Source organism: Sciurus vulgaris (assembly GCF_902686455.1).
Source record: "Sciurus vulgaris genome assembly, chromosome: 3".
In the NCBI taxonomy this organism is placed as follows: domain Eukaryota; kingdom Metazoa; phylum Chordata; class Mammalia; order Rodentia; family Sciuridae; genus Sciurus; species Sciurus vulgaris.
In genome coordinates, this window is record NC_136463.1 from 92,426,874 (window position 1) to 92,452,667 (window position 25,794).

Here is a 25,794-nt window from a genome sequence, read left to right on the forward strand (position 1 = left end):
TTTTCCTAAAATCAGTGTCTCCTTGAGTGTTCTCCTTTGTTATGTGAATCAAGCTGTCCTTCAAAATGCCAATCAATATTGAAACAGTCAATGATGAGAATCCTCTGAGCCTGTAAAGTGCTAACACGCACTGTTGGTCTATAAGACAGAAGGTTTGTCACTGAGTCATGATCACCAGAGTTATGTGATTGCAATATTCTGTTTATACAGAGCATCTGATTGGGCTAGTGTTCCATGGAGCACAGCTTTGGAAACACACACTGACTTATTATAACATTGAGGAGCCTATTCCTGGTTGAGAGCTTGTAGCAGCTAATTGAGTAACTGCAGTGATGAATGTTGCCTTAATTCACCTTAGGTGTGTCATAAGTTTGTTTCTGTTCTGTATAAAACTGTGCTGCATCCTATCGGGCACATATTGGGATATGAGAAGCAACTCTTTCCCCCCAGGGCTTTTTTTTAATGTAGAAGAGAGAGTGTGTGTGTGTACATGCGCCTGTGTATACATAAATGTGCATATTACATAGAGAAGGGTGGGGGGTATAAATGCAAATACAACAATAGTGTATATTGTACATAGTCTATAATAAATCCTCCAGGAGAAGAGAATAAAAGATGCTCTGAGATAAGAGATCTTACAGCTCACTGAATGGCTTAGGAAAACATTCTAACATACGAAGGGTACAAAAATGATTCCTGTGAGCTCTTCATTTTGGGAGATATGCAGTATTAGGTTAGGCTTGGCCATAGTAATCTGACATTGGTCTAAGAGTGTAGCCTGCTAAGTAAGAGTGGGGCTATGAGACAGAAAGTTGTGGGTGTAAATTTGAGCTCTGTGATTCAGGATCTGTGTGAACTTAAACAGATACTTTAGCCTGTAAGGGGATGATCAGTGTGTTGTGAAGATTTAGTGATAATGCATTTTAAGCACTGATAATAAACACTACATTATAGTTCTTGTCACCACTGTTATTATATTTAATAATTCATATTTATGCTCTTTCCACTTGCATACCATGAGAAACTAAAGTGAAATTTGAAGTGTGAAAAAATATAGGCATGTTGTTAGCAATTCTCTACTGAAAATAGTCTCTTGTTTTTGATGAAGCCCTTGTATTTTGTCAAATGTCACCTCAGAGGCAGTATGACAGGGATGAAACTGAGGGTAAGGACATGTGTGTTCTGTTCACCAGCACAGACTTGTGAATAGCCCCATACCTAGCTTATAGTAGGAGCTCACTTAATACATTCACAAAGTAATATAACAGAATATATTTATTTGTGTTAAAATGAACCATATCACCATATCACATTTTTTTTTACCCATTTCTTACATCATTGGGTAACCATTGCTTGTTTTTCAGTGAGCTTATATGGTCTGAGAAGACCTCTTAAACCAGCACTCCAACTGATAGTAGATAGCAGTTGGGATATGAAGTCTAAAAAATGTTTCTGTTGATATTTGCCCTGAGGTCTTTTGTCTGACCTGAAGATCCCTGACTTGGACTTGCTTGTCTCCTTAAACAGATTGTTTCCCCAAGGACAGGAACTTACTCATCTTAGTCTTCTCTGCATATATATACACACAATGTACCATGCAAGGCACATAACAAGTATTCAGAAACTATTCTATAAGTGTATGAGGGAGGGAGTGGTCCCCAGCTGATGTCCTAACTCAATATTCTGTGTACATCTCAGGTCTTTCCCAAGAGGGTAAAGGCGTCTCTTTTAGTCATTAGTCATTTTAGTCAATGCTTACCAACACTTCAGAATAGCCTTAGAATACCTTAGAATACCTTAGGATGCTTACTAAAATTAACATTTTACCCAATTTAGTGCAATAGTTCCTTTAGGCTCTGGTTGAACTCCAGTATTGATAGTAGTAGACCTGAGGTGCTCCATTTATCATATAATCAATAGGTTTCTGAAAAAATTGCATGGAAGGTAGATTTCAATAATGGATTATAGCTTAAATGTGTATTAGAGCCATTTAATAGATCATTGACAAGGCATAAAATAATGTTTGTAATATGTCCAGTACCCTCTAATTTATCATGTTTATAATTCTGGTATTCATGTCCAGCAAAATTAAGATTATAAGCCAGCTTTGGAAGTGAACTGCACTGGATAGCTGGAGTTTTCACAGGTTTTGGATTTTTCTTTATTTTTAATGGCCACTTCAGATGCAAATTTCCCTAAAATATCTTTATGCCTTTCTGCCTTATTAAACAGAAGATACTGGGAAGGATTTCAGTTTTTTACCATGAGTAATTTCATTGTTTTGTGGAATAGCTATTATTTGCTCAAATTCAATTACATAACTTGGTTATTGGTAACTTAAGTTAGTGACTTAAAACAATAAAAAAGTTAGTGACTTTAAACCATAAAATGTTTTTGTTGTTTATATGTTTACATGTCAGAGTTGGTTCTATTGCTCTAGCGTGTACTCTGCTGCTGATCTGGGCTGAATTTGCTCTCAGCTCCTCTCAGTCAAGGAAGAAGCGTCTAGAAGCTGATGATCTAAGAGAGTTATAATCGGTGTGACTCACCTCCATATCACATGGTCTCTCAGCCTCCTTCTGGCTAGTGCAGGCTTATTCACTTGGCAGTAGTGAGGTTCTGTCACAGTGAGCAGAATTGAATAGATCTCTCCGGCCGTTCTCGGAAATGACTGTCACTTCCATTGCATTCTTTTGCCCAAAGTAAGTCAACAGGTTAGCCCAATTTCAAGAATGGAGAAGTGGACTCCAACTCTGGTTGGAGTTGCTGTAAAGTTCTCTTACAAATGGTGTAGATACAGGGGGAGTTGAATACGTGGTGCTCTTTCTTTCAAAGGAACTAAGACAGCCTTATCAGGAAAGGACTAGCTCAGGTACTCTGCTCCTGAGGCTAATTGGTCTCTGACTGCTGAGAACTTTGGGTTTTTTCTTTGCCTCTTTTGGGAATATGTGTGTCCCAGTTCTTATCATCAGGTTGTTGATGTGTCTGTCTCTTAATACCCTCTCTTTTCCAATAACCCTCTCTTTTCTCATTTTGCTTTAACTAATTTCCTTAGAAATCAATTAATCTCAATCTGTTAGGGATTTGTCCAAAGTAATTCCTAGTAAGTTTTTGGTGTGAGAAGAGCTCATTTGTGATGTACTTTTGTTGCTTGGAAGCTTAGTCTGCTGTTGCTAGCAGATATCGTAGAGAGGTGTGTTTCCAGAGGGCCTACGTTGAGGTTGAGGATGAGAAGAATGTCACTATGTTGTTTGCTTTCCCATTAAAGAAAGCATCTTGCACTTAGCACAGTGATTTCCAAGAGAGGGAGGATGGACAGAGTGCTCCTACTTATTTTATCCCATTCTATCCTTAGGCCCCAGCACCTTGTCTAGGGCTCATCATGGGTAGAATGAGTGAGTAAATGCATTGATGATTTCTAGTAGCTCTAAACTCCCCTGGACTTGCAAAAATCCCCAGTGCTTGCTGTATCTACAAAAAGTAGTACAGCTAATACTTCCTTGCCTCTGAGGGATATTACAAGGATTAACTAATGCTGGGAAAGGGTTTTGAGAGGCCTAGATGAAGGGCGTCCCATAACTATAATATTTTATTGTTATAATACCATAAAATGCTTTTTGGGACATATAGCTTACATATTTTCCATAAAATTAATCCATAAATCATGAACAAAATGTATCAAATCCAAAAGCAATAGCTTTGACCTTAGAATTGCTGCAGCAGTAGTTTGATGATATACTGCCTACTACATCAGCACTACTCCAAAGTACATAAAATGTGCTTCCATATATTCAAAATGTGCAAACACTTAGAACAAATGACTGGGTGCTTTAAAAAAAAGTAGATTAAATGATTCAGAGTTTTTCATATGCAGTGTAAGTATTTTAAAGACATTATCATGAATCCTGCAGTTTTTAGTTATTTTCACTAATTCACATGAAATATTCACTGTTCATATCCAAATGTTCCATAGAACTACTTTACAATTTTTTTCTTTGAAAGATAATCCTTGTTTCCTGTACATTCTGCTTAACAGCCATATACAAATGGCCATAGAGCTATCAACAAAATGTCAGCATACATAATCTTTTTGTTACATCTTTGTTTTATGCCACCAACATGACAAATATAATACTTGCATCCCCCCATACTCATTTCTCTTCCTCAGTTACAGTATCAAGCTTATGAGTAACTATCTGTGAATGATGAAAATATATTATCATTATCAGTGTTGCCCAAAAGTATTCATTTGAGTTATTCATTTGAGTATACCTGAAGGAACTATTATGACTTTCTAAATATGAATTTCAGAAACCTAGGAAGACTTACCTGTCACAAATAGACTTGCTTAAATAAGGTTATCACATACTTCCATTGATGTATGTACCAGTAGAAAAACATTATTCAAATGTTAAGCCAGAATTGTGTGTGCATTCATTTCCCAGAGGGACTTAGTGAAGTCTGGAATATTACTGAAAGAGTATCTCTATCATAGATACAGGTAACCTTTAAATATTTGCATAGTGCACTATGCAATAGGCTTAGAGGAATAGTCACTCATCCCTGCAGGTTTCCTGGTCAGTCCTCAGAGTAGCTGGGCTGAACTTTCTCATTTGCTAATCTCTCGTTTTATTGATAAGGTCAAGAACACTTAGTATAAATTCCTTTAACTACTTCTCCCTCAAGGTTTGCTTATACACTCCCATTCTCTCTTCCTTCTCTGAGAATAAATAGAACATATGTAGTTATATATTCTGTTGTCAGTGAAACATCCACTTTTCTGATTTGTTTTTCCTAACTCACTGTTTCTAAAGCTTTTTTTTACGTTGGTTGGTAGGACTACTTCATAATTCTTTGTTTTAACATTATTGTTGCCCAAGTCTTTTTTCCTAATGCATTCTAAGCAATCTAAGCACAGAGATATCATCTTAAGTATCTTTGCCTGGTATTTCTGGTATAGTTATGATATCTATGTTTTATACATAGTAGTTACTTGATACTGAGTTGAATTAAGGTTATACTTGGCAGTGCTATAAATAGTACTGTATATACTATTTATACTACTTAATACTTAATTGTATATTTTATATAGGTGGATGCTATTTCAACTCTGAATTCTTATACTGAAATAAACAGGTACTAGATTTTTGTACCTGGACTAATGAAGAGTCATGAAAATAGATATCATATTTTTTAGACAATATATGTGAGTGCATATATATATATATATATATATGTATGTATATGTGGGTAGAGCATATTGTGAATACTATACTTTTATTTATAAAGAATAGACATTTAAGAATCTTTTTTCCATGTAAATATGTTTTGCTTTTTTCATTTTCATACCTTATGTCTAAGAGAAGGTCTTATTTTTATTTCTCAGTGGGTCTTGACTTGGGGTGGGGAATAACAGTTCTGCTTTTTCTTTTTCACTCATTCTCTTCATCTCTTAGGATGGTAAATATGGATTTATCCAGCTACAGTACTATCTGCATTAATTTTATCTTAAGATTTTTTTCTTACATTTACAATTGTGTGACAAGGTGGTTTATAAACAGTATAGTATATATTAGCTGCATGATTTATAGAGGTTAAAGAAAAAGCCCTCAGAGGACATAAGGAGGATGCTTTCAGTCAAGGATGATGGATAAATGGAATTAGTGTTGACCATATTACCTATGAGAAGGATAATCCCAAATGTACTTACTTGTGTATTAAGATTTTCACTTTAACACTTAAGAAAAATAAAAATGTTTTGTTGTCCTTTGCCTTTGGAGAATCAAATTATCATCATTATTATTTATCTTGTAAAATTTTAATACAAGATACAACTCTAACCCATGGTTTTTCATTTTGCTTTGTGTTTTTGTTCCAAATCAGGCGTATAATTAACATTTTGTAATTTTAAAAGGTTATATGTTCTTAAAATTGTCCCTTCACAAGAACATTTCAGGGCTTTTGATGCTCTAGGAAAGTGATTGAAATGTTTGCTATTTTATGATATTTTTATGTATCTTAGTAAAACCTCCTCATTCAAGATCACTACCAGAAGAGGTTGAAACATGAATGATCATGTTTAAACTGGCCTGATGAAAAAGATTAATTTTGTCTGTGCTGAGGTTTAGGTCTTTACCGCTGCTTTTGGAAAAGCTGCATTTCTGATAACCTTGACTCTTTTTCTTGGAAAAGAAATGCAATTCTGGGCCCCTTTCCAAAGTTCCATAGCAGAGATAGCAGTTGGGTTACCTGTGATTTGTATGAACTTCTTTGGGAAGTTGGATTTGTCCTAATGGGTGTTTCTTTGGGGAAGGTGGGTTTATGCTTTGTAAGCATGTGAATTGGCAGGGCACATTTATGGAGGGTCAAGGATTCTACTGCCTCTGATGATGGCCCTGCAGAAAAGGGTTGAGGAGCTAGGGCTGCACCCCACAACTGCAGTGTGTACATTTCACACCTGCCCTGTGTAGCAGGCTGCAGGGGAGGGCTGGCTGTTAACACACTGTGAAGTTGACAAAATCTATTTGCTTTTTGTAGGATATAAAGGTGAAATTCAGTTATGTGCCCAGGGTCACAGAGCGGGAAAGTGGAGGAGCTGCAGTTCAAATCCAGGCTGTCTGAATCTCAGGTTTAGAGGCTACTTCTAGAGCAGGTAATGAGAAAGATAAAGTGAATTTGTTTAAATAACACTCAAATGCAGAAAGAGGGATGGTTCTGAAAATCTGTGTATTTGAGAATTAATAAAAATGGAAGAAAGGTGATGCACACAATTGAGAGTTACTTTGAAGCTATAAGTTGAACATAGAGTGCTGAATAAACATTAGCAGTACTCTGATACTCATCTTTAAAGTACACATTTTAAAGGTCTGGAACACAGAGATGGATTCAAACTCTTGGCTCCCTGTCCTGAATCTTCCTTCATCACTGCTTGGATTCTGGATACATGATGTGACTTCTTTGTAGTGTGGAAAAGTTACCCACATTCTAGGATTTTTGTTAGGATTAAATGATATAGTGTACATCAGTGACTCCTAATTATGGGGATATTGCTCCCTTGGGGAAATTTGGCAATGTCTGAAGACATTTTATATTTTAATTTAATTTTTAAAAACTCAATAGATAAATGTATTGTGTGTAACATGATGTTCTGAAGTATGTGTACACACACACAAACATTCACACAAACATACACACTTGTGGAATAACTGAATCGAACTGTGGGGAGATTTTTGATTGTTATGACTCCTGCCATTCATTACATTGAGGCCAAGGATCTGCTAAGTATCCTGTGTAATGCATAGGACAGCTCCCCACATTATCTGACCTCACATGCAGAAAGGGCCAAAGTGAGAAATGAGTAGATAAGGAACTTTATAAGAGATAGTTCTTCCCCTATGGACCTGTTACTTCATTCATAACTCTCTGAGCGCCAGGTACTGTGTCAAAACCTTTCGACATTATTCCTGTCCTCACAAACCTATAGGATATGACAAATGAAGATCAAGGTGAAATTTTTCTTTCTTTCTTTCTTTCTTTCTTTCTTTCTTTCTTTCTTTCTTTCTTTCTTTCTTTCTTTCTTTCTTTCTTTCTTTAGTATTTATTTTTTCAGTAATGCAGATCAAACCCAGAGCCTTGAACATGCCAAGCAAGTGCTCTATCACTGCACTCTATCCACAAGCCCTGAAAAATGTCTTGGTTAAGGTTAGAGTGCTGAATGGCATAACCAATATTTGAACTTCAGACTATATATGGCTCCAAAGCACTTTCTCCAAATTTTTATTCTCCAGTTTAAAGTATTTATCATCAATGACTGTATGCTTTTGATATTTAGAAGAACAGTGAATTCAGCATGTAAGGCTAATTTGTCAGATGTGGTAAGCAGAGCCTGCCCACTATGTTGTGTTTCTATCCATTTGCTATGCCCAGTCAGGGCAGGCGTTGGTTTTCTGTTTGTAGCTGAAAATGGTTGCACCTCTGCTCCTTCCCTAATTGCCTATTCGGGCCAGGTGTCCAGACCACTGATAGAACATTCACATCTCTTATCATTACGCCCACAGTACAGCAAAAGGCTTGGCAGTGCTGTGAGTGATGTTCTGCTTCCATTGCTTACTGTAAATGTCACAAGAAAGAAGCAGGTCAAAGAGGGATACTGGCCTATTTTACCCCATAAGAGCTCTTCAGGGAGAGCTATGGGCCTGGACGGTGCTTACACATGTGTTCCGGAGGAAAGGCAGATGGGAACTGTGGGATTACCAGCTCCCCCAGACTGCATGTGAAAGTTACTTTATTATTCTCCTCTCTACGTGAACATTACAGGAGGTAAGTAGCATTTTTTTCTTTCTGAGATCTAGCATAGATCTAGTATAGGGCATCCACCATACCCATGGTTTATGTATTAAGCTGGAAAAAAAGTAAAAGAGAGACTCTTGCTAGATGACTTGTCTTGAACTGAGTAAGATAAAACCTTAAGTAAACCTTGATGTAGATTAGAAGTGTGGGCTTCAATTACATCAAAGTGGTAAGTCCTGATCACATGTCTCATCAGGAAAGGAATTATGGGTACTCCATATAAGTCCCTGAAATCACAGGGGAGTTAAAGTTTTGGTGGTGTGTTATGGTTAAGTTGGTTCTTGGGGGATAGAATGTTATAGTCAACATTAAATTTCCATACCTAGACCAGAATTAAGTATTGATTTTTAGAGAACAGGGATATTACAGGGTACAGTTCTCTTAAAATGACAATAAATGTAATCTTTTTGGATGATTCAGAAAAATCTTCCTGTATTTCATCAGTTTTTCTCTGGTCACTGTGAGGATAAAGAACTCAGATTTCTTAAATATTGGTATGTGTACTTATTTGCATATAGTAAAACAGAACTAAGGCAGGGTAGTATTCCATTTATTTGTGTAAAAGGAAGAGAAACAAAAAAAGTTTCCTTGAGGGTGTTGGCCACAACTGGGGACTGGGAAGCTAATAAGAATTACCTTTGATCATGGAAGTAATTAATGCAAATTAGGGGTGGTGATTGAGATGTATGAAAAAAAGTCCTAAAATGTTCAAAATCAACTAGTAACACACATTCACATGCATGTATATAAACACACAAGGGTGTGTGTGTGTGTATACACATCTATGAAATATTTATATTTCATTCAATATATAATACTTATATACAAAAATATGCATAATCAATAATTACATATATTTAAATAATAATTACATGTATTTAAATGTAATACACCTCATAGCCAGATTGTGGAACCAACCTAGATGTCCTTCAATTGATGAATGGATAAGGAAACTGTGGCATATATATACAATGGAATATTACTCCACCATAAAGAATGATAAAATTATGGCATTTGCAGGCAAATGGATGAAATTGGAGAATATTATGCTAAGTGAGATAAGCCAATCTCAAAAAACCAAAGGACGAATGATCTCACTGATAAGCGGATGAGGACATATAATGGGGGGTGGGAGGGGTTAGCATTAGGGTTAGGGTTAGGTTTAGGGTTAGGGTTAAGGAGGGTGGTAAGAATGGAGGAAGGAAGGACTGTATAGAGGGAAAAGAGGGGTGGGAGGGGTGGGGGGAAGGGAAAAAAACAATCAAACAACATTAACAACATTACCCTATGTACATTTATGATTACACAAATGGTATGCCTTGACTCCATGTACAAATAGAGAAACAACATGTATCCCATTTGTTTACAATAAAAAAAAGAAAAAAATGTAATACAATATAATATTGATATTACATAATATATTGACATAGTGATTCAAATATATAAGCAAATTCTAGTTTAGTATATATTATTACAGAACATCAGATTCGTATACTATTCCCTGATATGGTATACAGTTAATAATACTGTGTTCTAATATTGGAATCAATGATTGCATTGCTATAATTCACTAATGTATGGCAAGTAAAGTACATCCTGTCATATTCTGAAGTAAAACCCTAGCATAGCATAAACTTGTTTGAAATGATATAGGAAATCTAAAATTAGTCCCATATGCAAGACCCCTTTATCGTTTGGTAAGTTAGCAGCATATTCAGCATTTATTCTGAATTGTTTTGTGCCATTTCCTTGGACCTTGTCCCTATTCTGTGCACTTTGGCTTTGTGTCTTGGGGTTTTAGAAATTGCTTAGCTAATACCTAACAAACATGCTGATCTCTGCTGTGTGTTTTATAGCCATCCACCTTTGTGAACATGTGATAGATGTCTGATGTTTTCTCATGTGTCTCTTGCTTTTTGGTTTTTATGTTGGGAAGGATGTAAATAGTAGGCCTTGGGTTTGAAGTTGAAATGGAACCTAAAGGTAGGGGATGTGATTTCTAAAATTAAAATTGTTAAATGTTTTCATCTCATGTTATCTATGATCATGGAAGTTGAAAACATTAAAAAGATCTACTACCTTGTGTAACAACCTGAAAGCATCACACCTGCAAATTGTTCCTTTTCTTAAAGTTTATCTTTAGTATAAAGAGTTACATACTTTGCACATTAGGGTTCATGTCTTGGGAATTCAAAATGTATATTAAAAAAAAGTCTTGAAGAATCCTATGAAATAGAGAACTTTGAATTTTGTTTAGCCCTGCATTCTACTCAAATGTATTTAATAATAGGATTTCTTGTTGCCTATGGATCTTAGGAGATGCACGCATTCCACGGAAATCCTGAAGGATGACATTCTGTCTGTAGTTGGAATAAGAGGAGGTGATTATTTCAGGAAAGGGGGCAACATAGCCTCCCTTGTCTCCAGGAACTTGTAAACCTCAGCATTTTTTTTTTTTTTTAATCCAGTAGCCTGCGAACTAACATTAAGTCTATCAAGTGATAAATGCTACCTTAAAATAATTACTATTTTCATTATGGAAATGTAAAGTACTCCCATAACTCAAATGACATTTCTTCAGTTCACTTTCTTTGGAAGCTGAATTCCCACAGAGCACTCTGAGAAATTCCAATCATGCAAAAGCTAAAAGGAGTTGACACCAACTGCAGGCCACTCCTGTGTGCTTACCCAGCTAGGAAAGGGTAATGAGGATGGATTTCTCAGTGAAATATTGAGCGAAGACTTGCATGTCCTACAGGCCTGTGAGCCCTTGGACCAGAGGGTAATACATTTATTAATGCTTCTTTGATTCCCTTTCATAATTATACATGCTAGTGATTATTACAGTGGGTATCAATCTTGGCCTAAAATATCTGGTGTATAAGAAATATAATTTTTTTTCTCTTAGTTTGATTATTTTTGAATCCTTTCTACCACAAAGTTCCCTGACTTTTTCTTTCTTTGACTGTCAGTTTATAAGTGAATACTAATTCCTGAGAGGTGGGCTGGCAACTCTCTGACTCTTTCTAAAACTTCTGTGCTGCTCTAGTCCTTTATGGTACTTTTCTGCCATGTTGAGCCATTCCAGGAAATACTCAGTGACTGTGGCTTGCTCTGCTTGGATAGAACTGTCCCTTCTTCTCTGGGAAAGCAAGGTATAGGATCTGTCATAGATACTAGCATCTCTAGTCTAATCAGTTTTGCTCCAGGGAGGAGAAGAGGCAGGAAGGAAGGGTTTTGTTGTTGTTGTTGTTGTTAGTTTTATTGTATTATTTTATTTTTTTCCTTGAGCCAGGAAGTATACTACTTCAGGGAAGAGAATCTGCATCTCAGAAACACCCAACGCCCAACATAACCTATGTAATGGATTACGCTACCAGAGATTTGTTGTGTTTACTTCTTTATTGCATCTCTCCTCTAAAAAAAAAAATGGGTCACTGATGACCCATATAAAAGGGGGAAAGATAGAAAAGAGAAATATGAAGGAAAAATATTATATAAATAAATATTTCAAAAATGTCTTCTAACCATCCTCATTAATTTTTGTATTTCTGTAATCAAAATTAATTTCTTAAACATGTTTCTGTCAATCCCACATCAAGGTGGGTCCTGGGTCTCTGATACAGATTCCACCATTCTGAATAAATAGTTCCACTTACAGCCTTGCTGCCCTACTAGGGTGCAAGCATGAAGACATTTTCATCAGAGTCTTCCAGGTTCTGACCAGGAGCCTGCATCCTGACAGCCATCTCTCTGCTGCTGGAGTTTTCTGCATCTTTTAGTGCTTCATCTTCAGGCAGAGGAGAGGTCCAAGTTAACAGGCTTAAAACACACCTTCCATGCTCTTGTCTTAGGTATTTTCTTAAGCATCAGAGAATATCATCATGTCAGCAATCTCTAAAAAGATCACATTCACCCTTGTTTCCTTCATTCTGTCAATATTCTTGAAAATATTCATGGAACTTAAAGTACTGGGAGTTCTTATAAAGATTAGTTTGCTCTGTAAAGCTTCTTCAAGCAACTGCATGACATGATCATTATAAATCATTGAGTAGAATGTGCGATGTGTTGCTGCTGTTGTCATTGTAATGAGCTTGTGACCATCACAAATCCATCTCCCATTGCTCTTTAGTATTGCCAATAGTAGGCTAGGTTGATAGGATCCAATTTGCAATTCTTATTTATTTTCATCCTTTGAGAAGAGAAGATAATTGCATCTTACTTGTTGAGTGAGTTTCGTGGATCATTCTGATTAGACCTATGTCTATGATGAAATATGTTTCTATAAACTGGGGAATTTTAGTACATTAACATGCTAATCAAGAAAAGACTGGACATTCCATTATTAAATTCCATTGGCTTTATGGAGGTTGGCAAGAAAGGGTCCACAGAGTCCTCCAAAGAAAAATAGGCATTACAGATAGATTTGTGAAAAAACAGTATTTGAAAATTCTGTTGGGCACCATTATTGGAGTTTTCTTCCTATAAGCATAAGTTAAGGGGACACAAAGGGAAGACTTGTTTTTTTTAAAGTCCCTTATTTTGGCAAAACCAATATGCAATTGCTCTGCTGAGTTCTCAGTTGTGATATTACTCCTAACTGTAGTTGGACATGACTCTGCTACCTACACTGCTGTTTCTTCTAGCTTCAGTGATACATGGTTCTGATTGAACACTCATCACATGCCAAGTGCTGAGCTATTGGTGGGAATGGAGTGGTGAGGGGACCAACATGTTTCTGCTGTCATTGAGTTTAGAGTCCAGTGAATGAGTCAAGGATCAAACAATGAATTACACAAATACATTTGTAATTGCAAGAGTGACAGATATTTTGAAGGAGGATAAAGAACTATCAGAGCATAGGAAAGTGTTTCCTAAGGAAGTGACTTATGATCTGAAGGGTGAGTAGGAGTGAATTTTATTGGAGTCTCAAGTGCAGTGGGTGTGATTTGGTTTATGACACAGTACATGTGAATGCAGAACTAGAGAGGGAGCTGGGCACATTAGAGGATGCCAGAAGTGGCTGATATGATGGACTAGTAGTGGTGACCCAAATGATCAGGACACTAAGAGGAAAAGACAGGGCCTGGTCAGATAAGTACTTGCACGTCGTTTTAAGAATTGTGTTTTTGTTTATTGTGGAAGAAAAAGGAAGCTGTTGATGAGCTTTTAGCGAGAGGATAACATCCAGATAATACATTACATCAAAGTGATGCTAATTTGAATTATTAGACAATACATAGCTCTAATAGGGAAAAATAATTTATGGTAGGGGTAGAGTGAGGATAGATCGATAGACTCTGGAAGTTTATATCTTATTGGAGTCCTAGCCAGAGGCCAACTCTAGGGGTTGCAACAAATCACATATAACCACTTATCCCCTACCCCCCATAAAAAAAAAAAATGGAAAAAGTAATGGTGGAAAGTAAGAAAGGAACTTTAATCAGTGTAGCTATACCTGAAAGACCATGGACCACTGTTTCCAGCCCTGTTTGGGGGGTCACTGATATGAGCATTGTGTAAGAAGTGGGAGAATTAGGGTGGGTTAAGAGGGTAGTATAACTATGCAGCCTTGTTCAAACTGGTCTGGTTGATACCAGCTCAAGTCTGATTCTTCATGGTCCTGGGGAAGTTGTTATTATCATTGCTTGAGGAGGCAATCCATTTCTCTTGGGTTGATTGCTCCTGTCAAGGGGGAGAATCCTCAGTTTCTGTATTGGGGTAATCATTCTCACTTAAGGGTTAATGTCATTTTGAGGTGATCTGTCTGTTAGGCTCCACTGTTTCTGGGATCCAAGGTGACTGCAGGTTTAGAGCAATGGGTGAAGACTTTTATCCCATGTTCCAGGGTTGTGGAATGGGACATTCTTAATCTGGAAGTTGAAGGTCCCCACAAATCTTGATGATACCCTAATTATTTCTATCTTGGTGTCTTCAGCCTTGAAGAGGGAGGAATAGCAACTTTAGATGAACATCCCTTAAACAATAAGCATGTCTATGTGCAGAATTGAGAAGGAATCTGACCCAAAGTTTAAGGTAATAAAGGACATGTGCAAAATGAAGGCAGAAGGCCAAGCCTTATTCTATTTTTAGTTATACACTGGGTATCTGCAGGCCCACTTGAAGACTCACTGCTTTTTAGCAAGAGGAGCCTCTAAGTTCCTATTATGTAAACAGGTAGTTGACCCTCTCACGCATGAAACAGAGAGGGGTGCTGGAGCTAAGGTGGTCACAATGGCAATGAAGAAGAATCAACAGGGTAGAGCGACATTTAGGAGGTAAAACTGATGAGCGAGTGATTGGATTTGATCTTTATACATTGTTATGTAAGTCTTCAGCATACTCATTAGAATAAATAGGGCAAATAGGTGATTTTAGTTTCTAGATAGAAAGAAATTAACATTGTGATGTTGCCATGATACTGGTATTTCTCAGATTTTTTTTCAAATGCAATAACTTGAAAATTATTTTCCCAACTAGAAAAGTCTCAAATACTATTAAAATTGCTGTTTTGAAAGAGAAATAATTATTCCTTTGAAAAAAATGAAATGAGATATTCTGTCTGCCAAAATGCAGCTAGTGTTTTGTTCTCTCTCATTTGTACTTTATACAAATATCTGCTACTAGAAAGAGAATGTGTTCTGAAGCAGATATACTCCGTGAGACCTTTACAGTGGTGGTTTTCTCAAAGTTCCTAAGAAAAATATTATCTTGAATATGCTTCCATGCTATTTTTATCCTAGGCAGTTATTTCTTGAGTTACCTAATGGCAGATGACATACTCGATGCTATCTCACCCTTCTGTGTATTTTTAAAGCCTGTGTGACTGGCCCCATCACTGCTGGGCTGCTTTTTCTTTAACCTCTAGTAGAAAGCATAGAAGAAGACCTCTACACAGTCCAACATTTATTGACTCTGTAAGCAGAACTATATGCTCATTTTTTGAGCAGGGACTCATCTTAAAAGTTTCAGCCTCCTCCATGTGTGATCCAGTTTGCTTTCTGCACAGTGTAAAGCAAACTGAATTCTGACCCTCTTATAGAATCCCAAATGTCTGGGTGGTCAGTAAGCTGAGGAGGAAATCCTTCAGAACAAGTGTGTGGGACTCGGCTTTACTCCATCTCTGGCTTGCTTGCCATTGTCTTTTCCACTTAACTAACACAAAACAGCTGAGTAAATGGTTTTCTTCTACCTCTCCAGGGAATCCAGAGAGCTGAACTGAAGCATTTACTGTAAGTAAAGTCAAAGTTGAGTGGAGTCATATTTATGGGATGAGAATACCCCATAAATATCTCTTGACAGGTATCAGAGCCCTAGGAGTTCTGAGGCCATCACCTGCGCCAGGCCACTGAGCTGGGACAGAGACAGGGCAAAGAGCATTTGGTGCTGAAGGGTGGCAAGACCCTCAGCTCCTCATGCTTGCTGCACACAAAATGACAGACCCCGCTTCTAAATATCTTTTTCCTAATAGGCTTTTCAAGGCATCATTTGTTCAAGGGCTATCACTGCTAAAAATAGGTACATTGCAGTTGTTGTGGGAAAGGTTTAGAATAAGATAGAGCTGGAGAGGGCTCCTGAGCTGTTTATCTTGAGTGATTCTTGGATCTCAAGTATTGATGTTCTCATCCAGCAAAGCAAAACAATATCAACAATATGAATAATGTATGTGTGGTATGGGGAAGATGGTAAGTGTTCAGAAGGAACTGATGCCTGTTACTATTATTGCTGTAGCTGGTCTATGGATACATCATTTCTTATTGCTGCCTGAGGGTTCTTTCTTGTGCTAAAACCCCCAACTTTAATGTATGTACTTGAGCAGTAGCTGAGTCTGTTTTCCTTGCATATAATGACATTAAGTCTCACAATTCATGTAATAAACTGTGAAGGGCCCCTGGGAGTAACTGTCTGCTCAGGGTAGCAGTCCAGGGGACTGAAAAGTCTCAATAGGCAGTTTGTTGCCTGTTTTATATGAGATTTAATGTAATTTCCACTTATTTATTCCAGTTTTCCTCCCCCACACCTTGATCATTTATGGAGTACATGTTCTCCCCTTATGATCTGAGAAATGCAGTAATAAAGGCCAGAGTATTATAGTATAAAGACCACTGAATTGGGTGCATGGAAATGGCATTGTCAGCCTCATATTCACTTGAAATGCTTGTGTGACCTTAGGAAAGTCATTGAATTTGTCTAGGCTTTATTTCCTCCTGTAGAAACTGATCTGTGAGATTCCCTTTCCACCCCTGCATTCTAGGGAATTAGCAGGGTGTGGGTTTAGTGATCCTAAAAGACTCACTTGTGTCAGAATGCTATGAAGTATATGTGATTTGAGAGTCTCTTTTAGGCTTTAGAATTTTTAGAAAGTGGAGTTCAAATCACAAATATTGATAACCAATTTTTTAAAGGTGTCTCTGTGGTGTTTGCATGAGCTGATGAGTGGTTCAGATACATTTCTAATCTACTTTTCCTGCCAAGCTACTTTTAATGGATGTTCTAGCCACTGGCAACTAATAATTTGCAATAAAAAATGGTAAATAACAGAGGTACTTCGAAGTCAGAGGCATCTGTCTATAAAGGTGAAATGAATTTAAAATGCACTGTTAGTATCAAAGAAAATACAGTTCTACAGACAGAGTCAGTGATGTTAGCAACAATGCCTATGCTTCCATGAGATATAAATGTCCTGTCCAAGTGCTCTGTGGTACGTCTCTCATGGAATCATGGATACTGTCAAACGTGAGATTTTACACCTAATGAAGTTGTATTTGGAAGCATTTATTTTTTCCTGTTAATTTTTTCTAAGGAGATCTATTAGAACGCTTTAGCATACATATTTTTCAGGCCATGGATGTGTTTTCTGAAAATAATTTCAGTGTTAAGAATTATTTGGATTGTAAAGAGTGCAGTGGGATGCTTTGAATGAATTGCATTGAAACTCAAATTTCTTCTCACCTAAAACTATTTGTGTTGTTATACTCTTGTATTTTTACCAACATCTGTTGACAAATGACTCAGTAATGAATATACATAATGAGAGGATTTTCTTTGAGAGCGCGTAAAGTATTGAGTGGTTCCGTGCATCCTCAGGTGGTAGATTTACTGATTATCCTGATAGAATTAGGAAGCTGGACTTGGAACCTCCCAACTCTTCTTGTTTGCATCAGTGTACCTACTTCCAAGATTCTCTCCCAGTTCTGGGTTTGCTGCTTCAGGTCTAATGAACTTTGGGAAATAAAGACGTTAATACAGTGTATATGGTAGGTTTCAGATAGGCTTGAACAGGGGCCACATGACCTTCTCATGGGTAAACCAGCATTACATTTAGTGCACAGATTGTGTAAGAGATAATGTCATTAACTTTCATATTCCCAGAGTCTGATGTACTTACCTGTCAAATAGTTGGTGATGAATAATTGTTTAAATGAATGAATTCCACATTTTCTCATTCCTTGGGTTCTTGGATGCATTTTATTAAGTGATGTTTCATACAGAAGCATCTGCTAGGTAAGCGAGCTATTACTTTATTCTAAAGTTGATGCAGACACTTTTGGAGCAGGGAAAGTTACTACATAAATTCTGAGCTATTTCTTGAAGATGAGGTCTCTTGCAAGTGAGTCACTGTTATTTTATATCAGATTTTTATAATTCTGTGGTTTATGATAGTGCTTTGGTAGAGTAATTTATCTACAAATATTTTAACTTAAGATGTTAAAGCTCTGCATTATGATTCATATCATTCCTCAACCCCCTATCCCAAGTTAAAAATACAACAATGCCAGGATAATAAAAGCTGTGGCTAGGAAAAGTGAATAATAAAGCAAGCATCTCTTCCTATTGCATGAATGGTATTAAATCAGGGTTGCCACTTTAGACAGTGATAAGTACCGTGCAGAAGCAGTGGAGAGTGTGCTTATTTTCTCTGACCTCAAGAATACCCCTGCCCCCGCCACTTTTGGTTGCAGATATTTTAGTGGCACCACACCTAAATTGAAGCATATAGCAGTCTGTCTCAAATGTGATGATTTAGATTGGGTAACACATTCATCCAAACTAATCAAGTTAAGGGTAACTTAATTAAGAGAATAAAATTTGCCAGCACTTTTCTGCTTCTGGCAGAATATTACATTAGAGCTTTCACAAATTTGAACTTTCTGCCAAAACATAGGCTAAAGAAAAAAGGAATCCATCAAAAATTTGAAAGTGACCTCACAGTTCATCAGTGCTACCCTTCAATGTCCAAAGAACTTACTTATAAACCACAATTTTAATTTGATAATTAAAACTGATGTGGCTTAAAATACTTAGCAGTTTCTTCAATAGTAACTGAATTTATTCCTATTGAAAGTACAATAAGTTGCAGATAGATGACAGATAATATATTCCAAACCACCATTCCTTTTGTATCATTGAAATTTTTTTTTCAAGAAAAAGAAGACTGAAATTATGGAATTTGCTGGTAATTGGATGGAGTTGGAGAATATCATGTTAAGTGAAATAAGCCAAACTCAAAAACCAAAGACTGAATGTTTTCCCTGATATGTGGATGCTAATTCACAATGTGGAAGGGCACAAGTGAAGAATAGAGTTACTTTAGATTAGGTAGAGGGAAGTGAAGGGAGGGGAAGGGATATGAGGGTATGAAGAATAGTAAAGTGAAACAGACATTATATGTATATAAATGACTGCATGACCAATGTGATCCGACAATATGTACAATCAGAAAATGAGAAATTATATTCCATTTATGTATGGATTTATCAAAATGCATTCTATCATATAACATATTAGAACAAATAATTTTTTTAAATGCAATATAGCACGAGTTTTAGTTCAGAGCAATCTTATGTTAATAACTAAACTTTTAATCTTTCTGGTGTTCTAAATTTTATTTCATTTTATAACCTGGTACCTGTGTTCCAATTAGGACAAAAGGATGGAATGGATATTTAAAATAATAATTTTCTTATTTTTTTTACATATCTCAAATATATATTCTGAATGTAATCATATTTAATATATGTGGTAAATTTAAAGTTAATATTCTTCTTTGTGCAACTGCTCAAATTTTTAATCTTCTATTTCTGAATTTGTACAAGGGATATAAGCTTTCTCAAACTGCAGGCCACATTTTACTTCAATATGTTTTCTGAAAAACCCCTCAGGGCTATGTGACTTTCACTCGTGTGTATTGAAAGTTCATTGCCAATAAAACCAAATAAATCATGGAACACATTTTCTTCCATGCCTGAGAAATGCAAATTGTTATAAGTCAATTGCTGAGAGGTCTTGTCTCCATCTCCTATGTCTTTTTTGCAATTTGTTTTTCATTTAGTCTAAGCATACACAATTTACTTTGCATTTGCTTGTTATTTAAATGTTTTCAGTGGTCACCAAAGTTTGTCTTAACATAAGGAACTGTTCTCACTTCAGTCGGCTTTTCTAAATGTACCCCGAATGTTTACAAATATGCACATTTCTTACCTTATGAGAATGACTGTCTAAATTTCCAGCTCTAGGAGGGAGAAATCATTGCTCATCCACCACTTCCATTTGTTGTTGCTTTTATATCAAAAGGAATATTAACCTGCCAATAGGAGACCATGGCTAAGCTGAGAAGCAGATCTGCAATAGTAGCAATTTTAATTTCCTAATAAAATAGTTATATTTTGTCTTCCACTGATTTAGGAAAATGTTGCTATTTGGCAAAATTTCATATGACCAGAGGATGTGAAAACTAAGAGAGTAAGAGTGATTTATAAATATAACTTATAAAATGATAATTTCAAATAACAAAAAAGACTACCTTAAATATTTTGAAAGTAAATGGAGAACTTTTAGTGAGAAATCAATATTATAATAGTAAGAAAATATATTAGTCAAGTGCTTTAAAAAGAAGAACAGGAGTACTTTATGGGATGTACTGAGTTAAATTTAATATTAAAATTTTCAAGATTGATTATAAAGTGACTTGACTTTTCTGGTCTTTATTTAATCCACATACCAAATATCCTCAATTGAAAATTGTGTGTCTTTAATACCTAAACAAATAGAGATAAACTCGTAGCCATTATTAAAAACCCTCAGTGCTTTACCAGAAAGTTTCCTTTCATTTTATCCAATATATTTTACATTTTTCAAAACTGATTTTCCATTTTAAATGTTGGCTACAAACTTTTAAATTTTTAGACTTTCAAAAGTTGTATATTTCTGAAATTTTTCTTTAGTAACTGGATTTGATTTTATAAATAATAAAAAATTTGCAAGTGTATTCTGACATGATGGACAGTGGGTAGGATACTTAAAGTGCTCCAGAATTTCTCAACTGTAGAGCATGTTGTTACTTCCAAGTAGTAACAAATGTCTTAATTTGCAAAGTACAAAATTGTAGGTAACTGTAGGAACATCCACATGTAGGGCAGCAGATGGAATCTGTTAGTGTGCAGAGCATCCATTCCCACATGTGTTCTCTGAACCATGAGCAGTCAATCTTTGGATGGCACACCCAGAGATGTGAGTGGACAAACCCAAGGGCATTTTCCTGAGTAAAATCTGACTTATTCCAATCAATGAGACATCCTTTTGTTTCAGCAAGAGAAATAAATCTCTTGCTTATGGCTGCTGAAAGAAGATGAGGGTATTTTCCATGTTAATTTCTCTTACAAAGTGACAGGAGTCATTATCACTATAGCCTGATATGGTGTTGCCAAGAATTATAGGTTTGTATGAACCAGAAGAGGGATGTGAGGAAGAACTGGAATGATGGTATGTTAGAAACAGAAGCTGTTGTCCTGCTAAAGTAAGATATCCTCATTTTTACAAATGGTCCCAAATGCAGATGCCTGTTTCTCTGGGGATACATGACTTTGCCACAATGCATGTGGCTGTGTACATGCCCACTGTTCCTTCAAATGTAATGAAAATATAAGTAATTAATGGGCATTTTGTGTGGCTGTTCAGATTTGGGGGAAGGGAGAGAATATATTTCTCTAACCTGTGTTGATTGATATGCTTCTCAAGGTATGAAGTGCCTTAAAGATCATCACAGTTTTATAGGAGTAGAGGTTACCTAGTTAACCTTATAAAACTTATTTCAGATTCAGATTACATATTTAAATAAAGTGAAAGGGAACAGCCATTTTTTTTTTCTCATTGACACAATATGTGACTACTTGCTGTCCTTGGAAATAGATGCATGATCAATCTTTCGGATAATGCCAACTGGTATGTCTATAGATTAGAAGCCAATAATGTGATAAACATCAGTGGAAACTCTTATTTGTCCATTTCTTGAACTCTTTCCCATGAAAACTAATCAGTCAAAAGATAAGGCATATTATAAGCTAATGTTGTAAACTTTACCTGGAGTCCATACACACCAAATATCAAAACTGGCTAGGAGAAGTAGTGCATACCTGTAGTCCCAGGTATTTGAAGGCTGAGGCAGGAGGAGAGCCCAGGAGTTCAAGGTCAGACTGGGTAACACAGTGAGACCTAGTCTCAGAAGAAAAAAAAAAAAAAAAAAAAGAAAGAAAGAAAAGAAAAAAAAATAATAGTGGGTACACTTCAAGGATTCTAGGGTTCTAGGGACAGAATTTTCATAGGCAATTCAGTGCTACTGTTTCTTTTGATACCTTACATTTTCAACCCTGTATCCGTTTAATTTTTTTTCATGCAATTTACTCTGTAAGCACCAACTGAAATTGAGGACAGTTATTTCGAAAATGAAAATATATTTAGGATATTTCAGCAAGTTATTTTTTAAAACATTTTTCTTTTCTGAGTCTCTTAGGGTATGAACTAAATCATTGGAAACATGAAAAATTCTGCTTTATTAAAATCCTGGCTTTAGGGCTTTGCTTTAAATGAAACATTGCCTAACTAGAAAAATATTAGTATTGAGCTAGATATATAGGCTTTGGAACATAATAATTATAATGGTAGCAATCATTTATTAAATGTGTATTGTCTTCTTGGCACAACATTATGTCTTTGATCCTCAGAACAGCCTCACAAATTGGTACATTTATTATCTTTTACCCAATATAGGTAATGAACAAAAGTTTGGAAAGATGAAGTAATTTTTACAAGTTTACATTGCTGATCAGAGGTGGAATGAGATTTCGACGAGAGAAAACTGAGGCAGAGCCCACATTCTTAACTGATCCATTATGTCTCTGTTCCACTAAAGTTTGTAATTTCACACTGATTGGGTTGGGAAGAGTGTAAATTGATCTTCATGTGAATTGCTGAATATTTCTCATAGTATCATTACCTTTGTTTTTCCACCTGTAGGTCCCTGGGGAAGGTGTACAGGAGACTGTGGGCCAGGAGGAGTCCAGAGTCGTGCAGTCTGGTGTTTTCACGTTGAAGGGTGGACAAGCCACTTATCTAACTGTGATGAGAGCAGCAGGCCTCCAAAGGAAAGAAGTTGTTTCCGAGTCTGTGACTGGCACAGTGACCTCTTCCAGTGGGAGGTTTCTGATTGGCACCACTGTGTGCTTGTTCCTTATGTCCAGGGTGAAGTCAAACCCAGGACTGCAGAGTGTGTGACTGCTCAGCATGGACTCCAGCACCGGACAGTGCGCTGTCTTCAGAAGTTAAACAGAACCATGGTGGCCAGTGAAATTTGTGAACATTTTGCCCCTCAGCCCCCCACAGAACAAGCTTGCCTCATTCCTTGCCCCCGAGATTGTGTTGTATCTGAGTTCTCCCCGTGGTCCAAGTGTAGCAAAGGATGTGGGAAGAAGCTTCAGTACAGAACTCGGGCAGCCATCGCACCCCCTCTCTATGGCGGTGTGCAGTGTCCGAATCTCACCGAGTTCAGAGCCTGTGATGCTCCCATCTCCTGCCCTCTTGGGGAAGAGGAATATACCTTCAGCCTTAAGGTGGGACCATGGAGTAAATGCAGACTTCCTCCTCTTAAAGAAATTAGCCTCAGCGAAAGGACTGTTCTGGATTTTAACTCTGATTCAAATGAGCAAGTCACCTTTAGACATCAGAGTTACAAAGCACATCACCATTCCCAGCCCTGGTACATAGAGATCGGCTATCAAACCCGACAGGTTTGGTGTACAAGAAGCGATGGGAAGAATGCTCTGTTGAGGTAGGAGGTCTTTCAGTGCTTTCTTTGATTGGCCTAAACTATTTTACTATGTAATTTTATAAGGCTTCCATGTGATTTCTGCAAAGGGAAAATTGTAATGAACTTTATAATTTGGGTTTTCAGAAGTTTCGTTGAAGAAATTTTCAATTTCAGTTAGAAATGTTAGAAATCTCATAGTCCAAAGCTGCGGTGCTCTAAATTCTACGGTGATTCCTAGTGTGGTCTTAAAGGGGGAGAGGGGCAGTCATTTCCACATTTTATCAAGATAACAACTAATAGAAACACAGGTCTTTTGTTACTTTAATAAACAATATAACTGAGTAGTTCTTTATAATGATTAACATTCAAGTTTACTCAAAATTGTCAAAGGAATTATGTCAGTTTTTACTGGTTTTTTTGCATTGATTTTGCTTTAAAAAATTGTTTTGGAGTTTACTTTTTTTAAATGAAGTTCTTTCACGTCTGAGCTGTTGATTTTTTCATATTAGTAAAAATACCAAAAGTTAATCTGACAGTGCTTTTTTGGCATCATACTGATAAAAAGGTCAACTTGCCTCAGCAGTAATTAGAATTACCTACCTATAAAGGGAATTAACTTTTAAAAGCAACAGTTTAGATTTGAAAATTATATCTACATAAATGTGGTCTCCTTAATATTCCAGTCTGTATTTCTGCCATAAGCATTGCAAAGGCTTTTTCATTTCACTTTACTTGTTTTTACCATCTTTTTTAAAAAAAAATAGACTTTATTTTTTAGATCAGTTTTAGATTTTCTGGTTGCAGTATTAGGGTAATGTTGTCTAAGAATAAGTTGGAAAGTATTTTCTCTGCTTCTGTTTTCTGAAAGAAAATTTTAAGAGTTAGCATAATTCGTTCCCTTGAATATTTATAAATTCATCAGTGTAACAAATCTTGATGTTTTCTTTTTTGGAAGGTTATTAATTATTTACTCAACTTTTTAAATAGATTAGGCATAATTCAGATTATCAATTGTCAATGTCAGTTTTATTAGATTGTGGCTTTCAATGAATTAGTCCATTTCATGTAGGTGATTGGGGACAAAGTTGCTCATAATAGTCCTTTATTGTCCTATTAATAGCTATGGATCATTAAGTGATTATCTTCTTTCATTTCTGATATTAATGATTTGTGTCTATTTTTTTTTTTGTCATTAACCTGGCTAGAATTTTATCAATTTTGTCAATATTTTCAAAGAATGAACTTTTGGTTTTAGTGATTTTTTTCTCCATTGATACCTTTTTTCTATTTTCTTTGATTTTACCTAAGATCTTGATCAATAATAATTTTGTTTTTAGATTATGACAAATATAAAATTAAGATACTAATATAAAAAGTATATCAAACATTATGTATAAACATAATCAACACATTTATAAAGAATATAAATTTAAATAGTAATATGTTAATTATTTTCTTATGTTTTCTTTGTATTTACTCTTCTTTTTCTGGTTTCCTAATATTATTGATTTTAGACCCTTGTTTTTTTTCTTCATATATTTTGATACTCCATTAAGTGTATTCTTATTAATGGTACGATGTCTTCTTGGAGATTTAACCTCATCAATTTATAATGCCCCTATTAATCCCTGACAACGTTTTTACTGTATATTCTCCATTTTCCGAAACTATTAGAATTACTCTATTTGATTAGTGTTAGTATCATATATTTTTCTTTCATCCCTTACACTTTTAATCATCTGGTGTATTTTGAAAGTGGGTTTATTGTAGATGACATGGTTGTATCATCTTTTATTCACTATGCCACTTCTCCGTCTTTTAATTGGTGTATTTAGACTAGAAGTTTAAAGAGTTTGTTGAAATAGTTGGATTATCATCTACCATATGTTTTACTGTTTTCCTTTCATTGCCTTTGTTCTATTTGATATTATTATATTTTATCTTTACTTTTAGCATATCATTTTTTTTTTTTTACTTTTTCGTGATGGTTTCCTTGAAGCAATTACAGTATATAACTAAAGGAAATTGACTTTCAAACAACACAGCATTTTCCACAAGTTGTGTAGGTACCTTACAGCAGTTGTTCCTATTCCTCCAGTCATCCATTATACTCTCCCATCATTCATTTCACTTATTTGTAACCTATAATCATTAAATACATTGTTGCTTTTGTTTTAAACTATTACATCAATTATGGATAGGGAAAATAAAAGGTTTTATTTTATCTTAATTTTTCCTCCAGTGACCAATCTTTGTTTTGTAGATTTATTCTGACCTCTAACATTTCTCTTCTCTGAAGAACATATAACATTTTTTGGCAAAGTAAGTCTACTGTGACAAATGCTCTCAAATTTTTGTTTGAG

The 25,794-nt window shown here is 35.9% G+C and overlaps 1 protein-coding gene across 3 annotated transcripts in view; it reads left to right on the top strand.

The window, feature by feature from the left end:
- Nucleotides 1-25,794, top strand: part of THSD7B (thrombospondin type 1 domain containing 7B) — an 842,386-nt gene that overhangs the window by 256,787 nt on the left and 559,805 nt on the right. For all 3 annotated transcript variants that reach the window (XM_079135600.1, XM_079135599.1, XM_079135601.1), the window contains exon 3: nt 22,642-23,452. In XM_079135600.1, the coding sequence (XP_078991726.1) occupies nt 22,642-23,452 (811 nt within the window). The remainder of the gene's footprint in view (nt 1-22,641; nt 23,453-25,794) is intronic.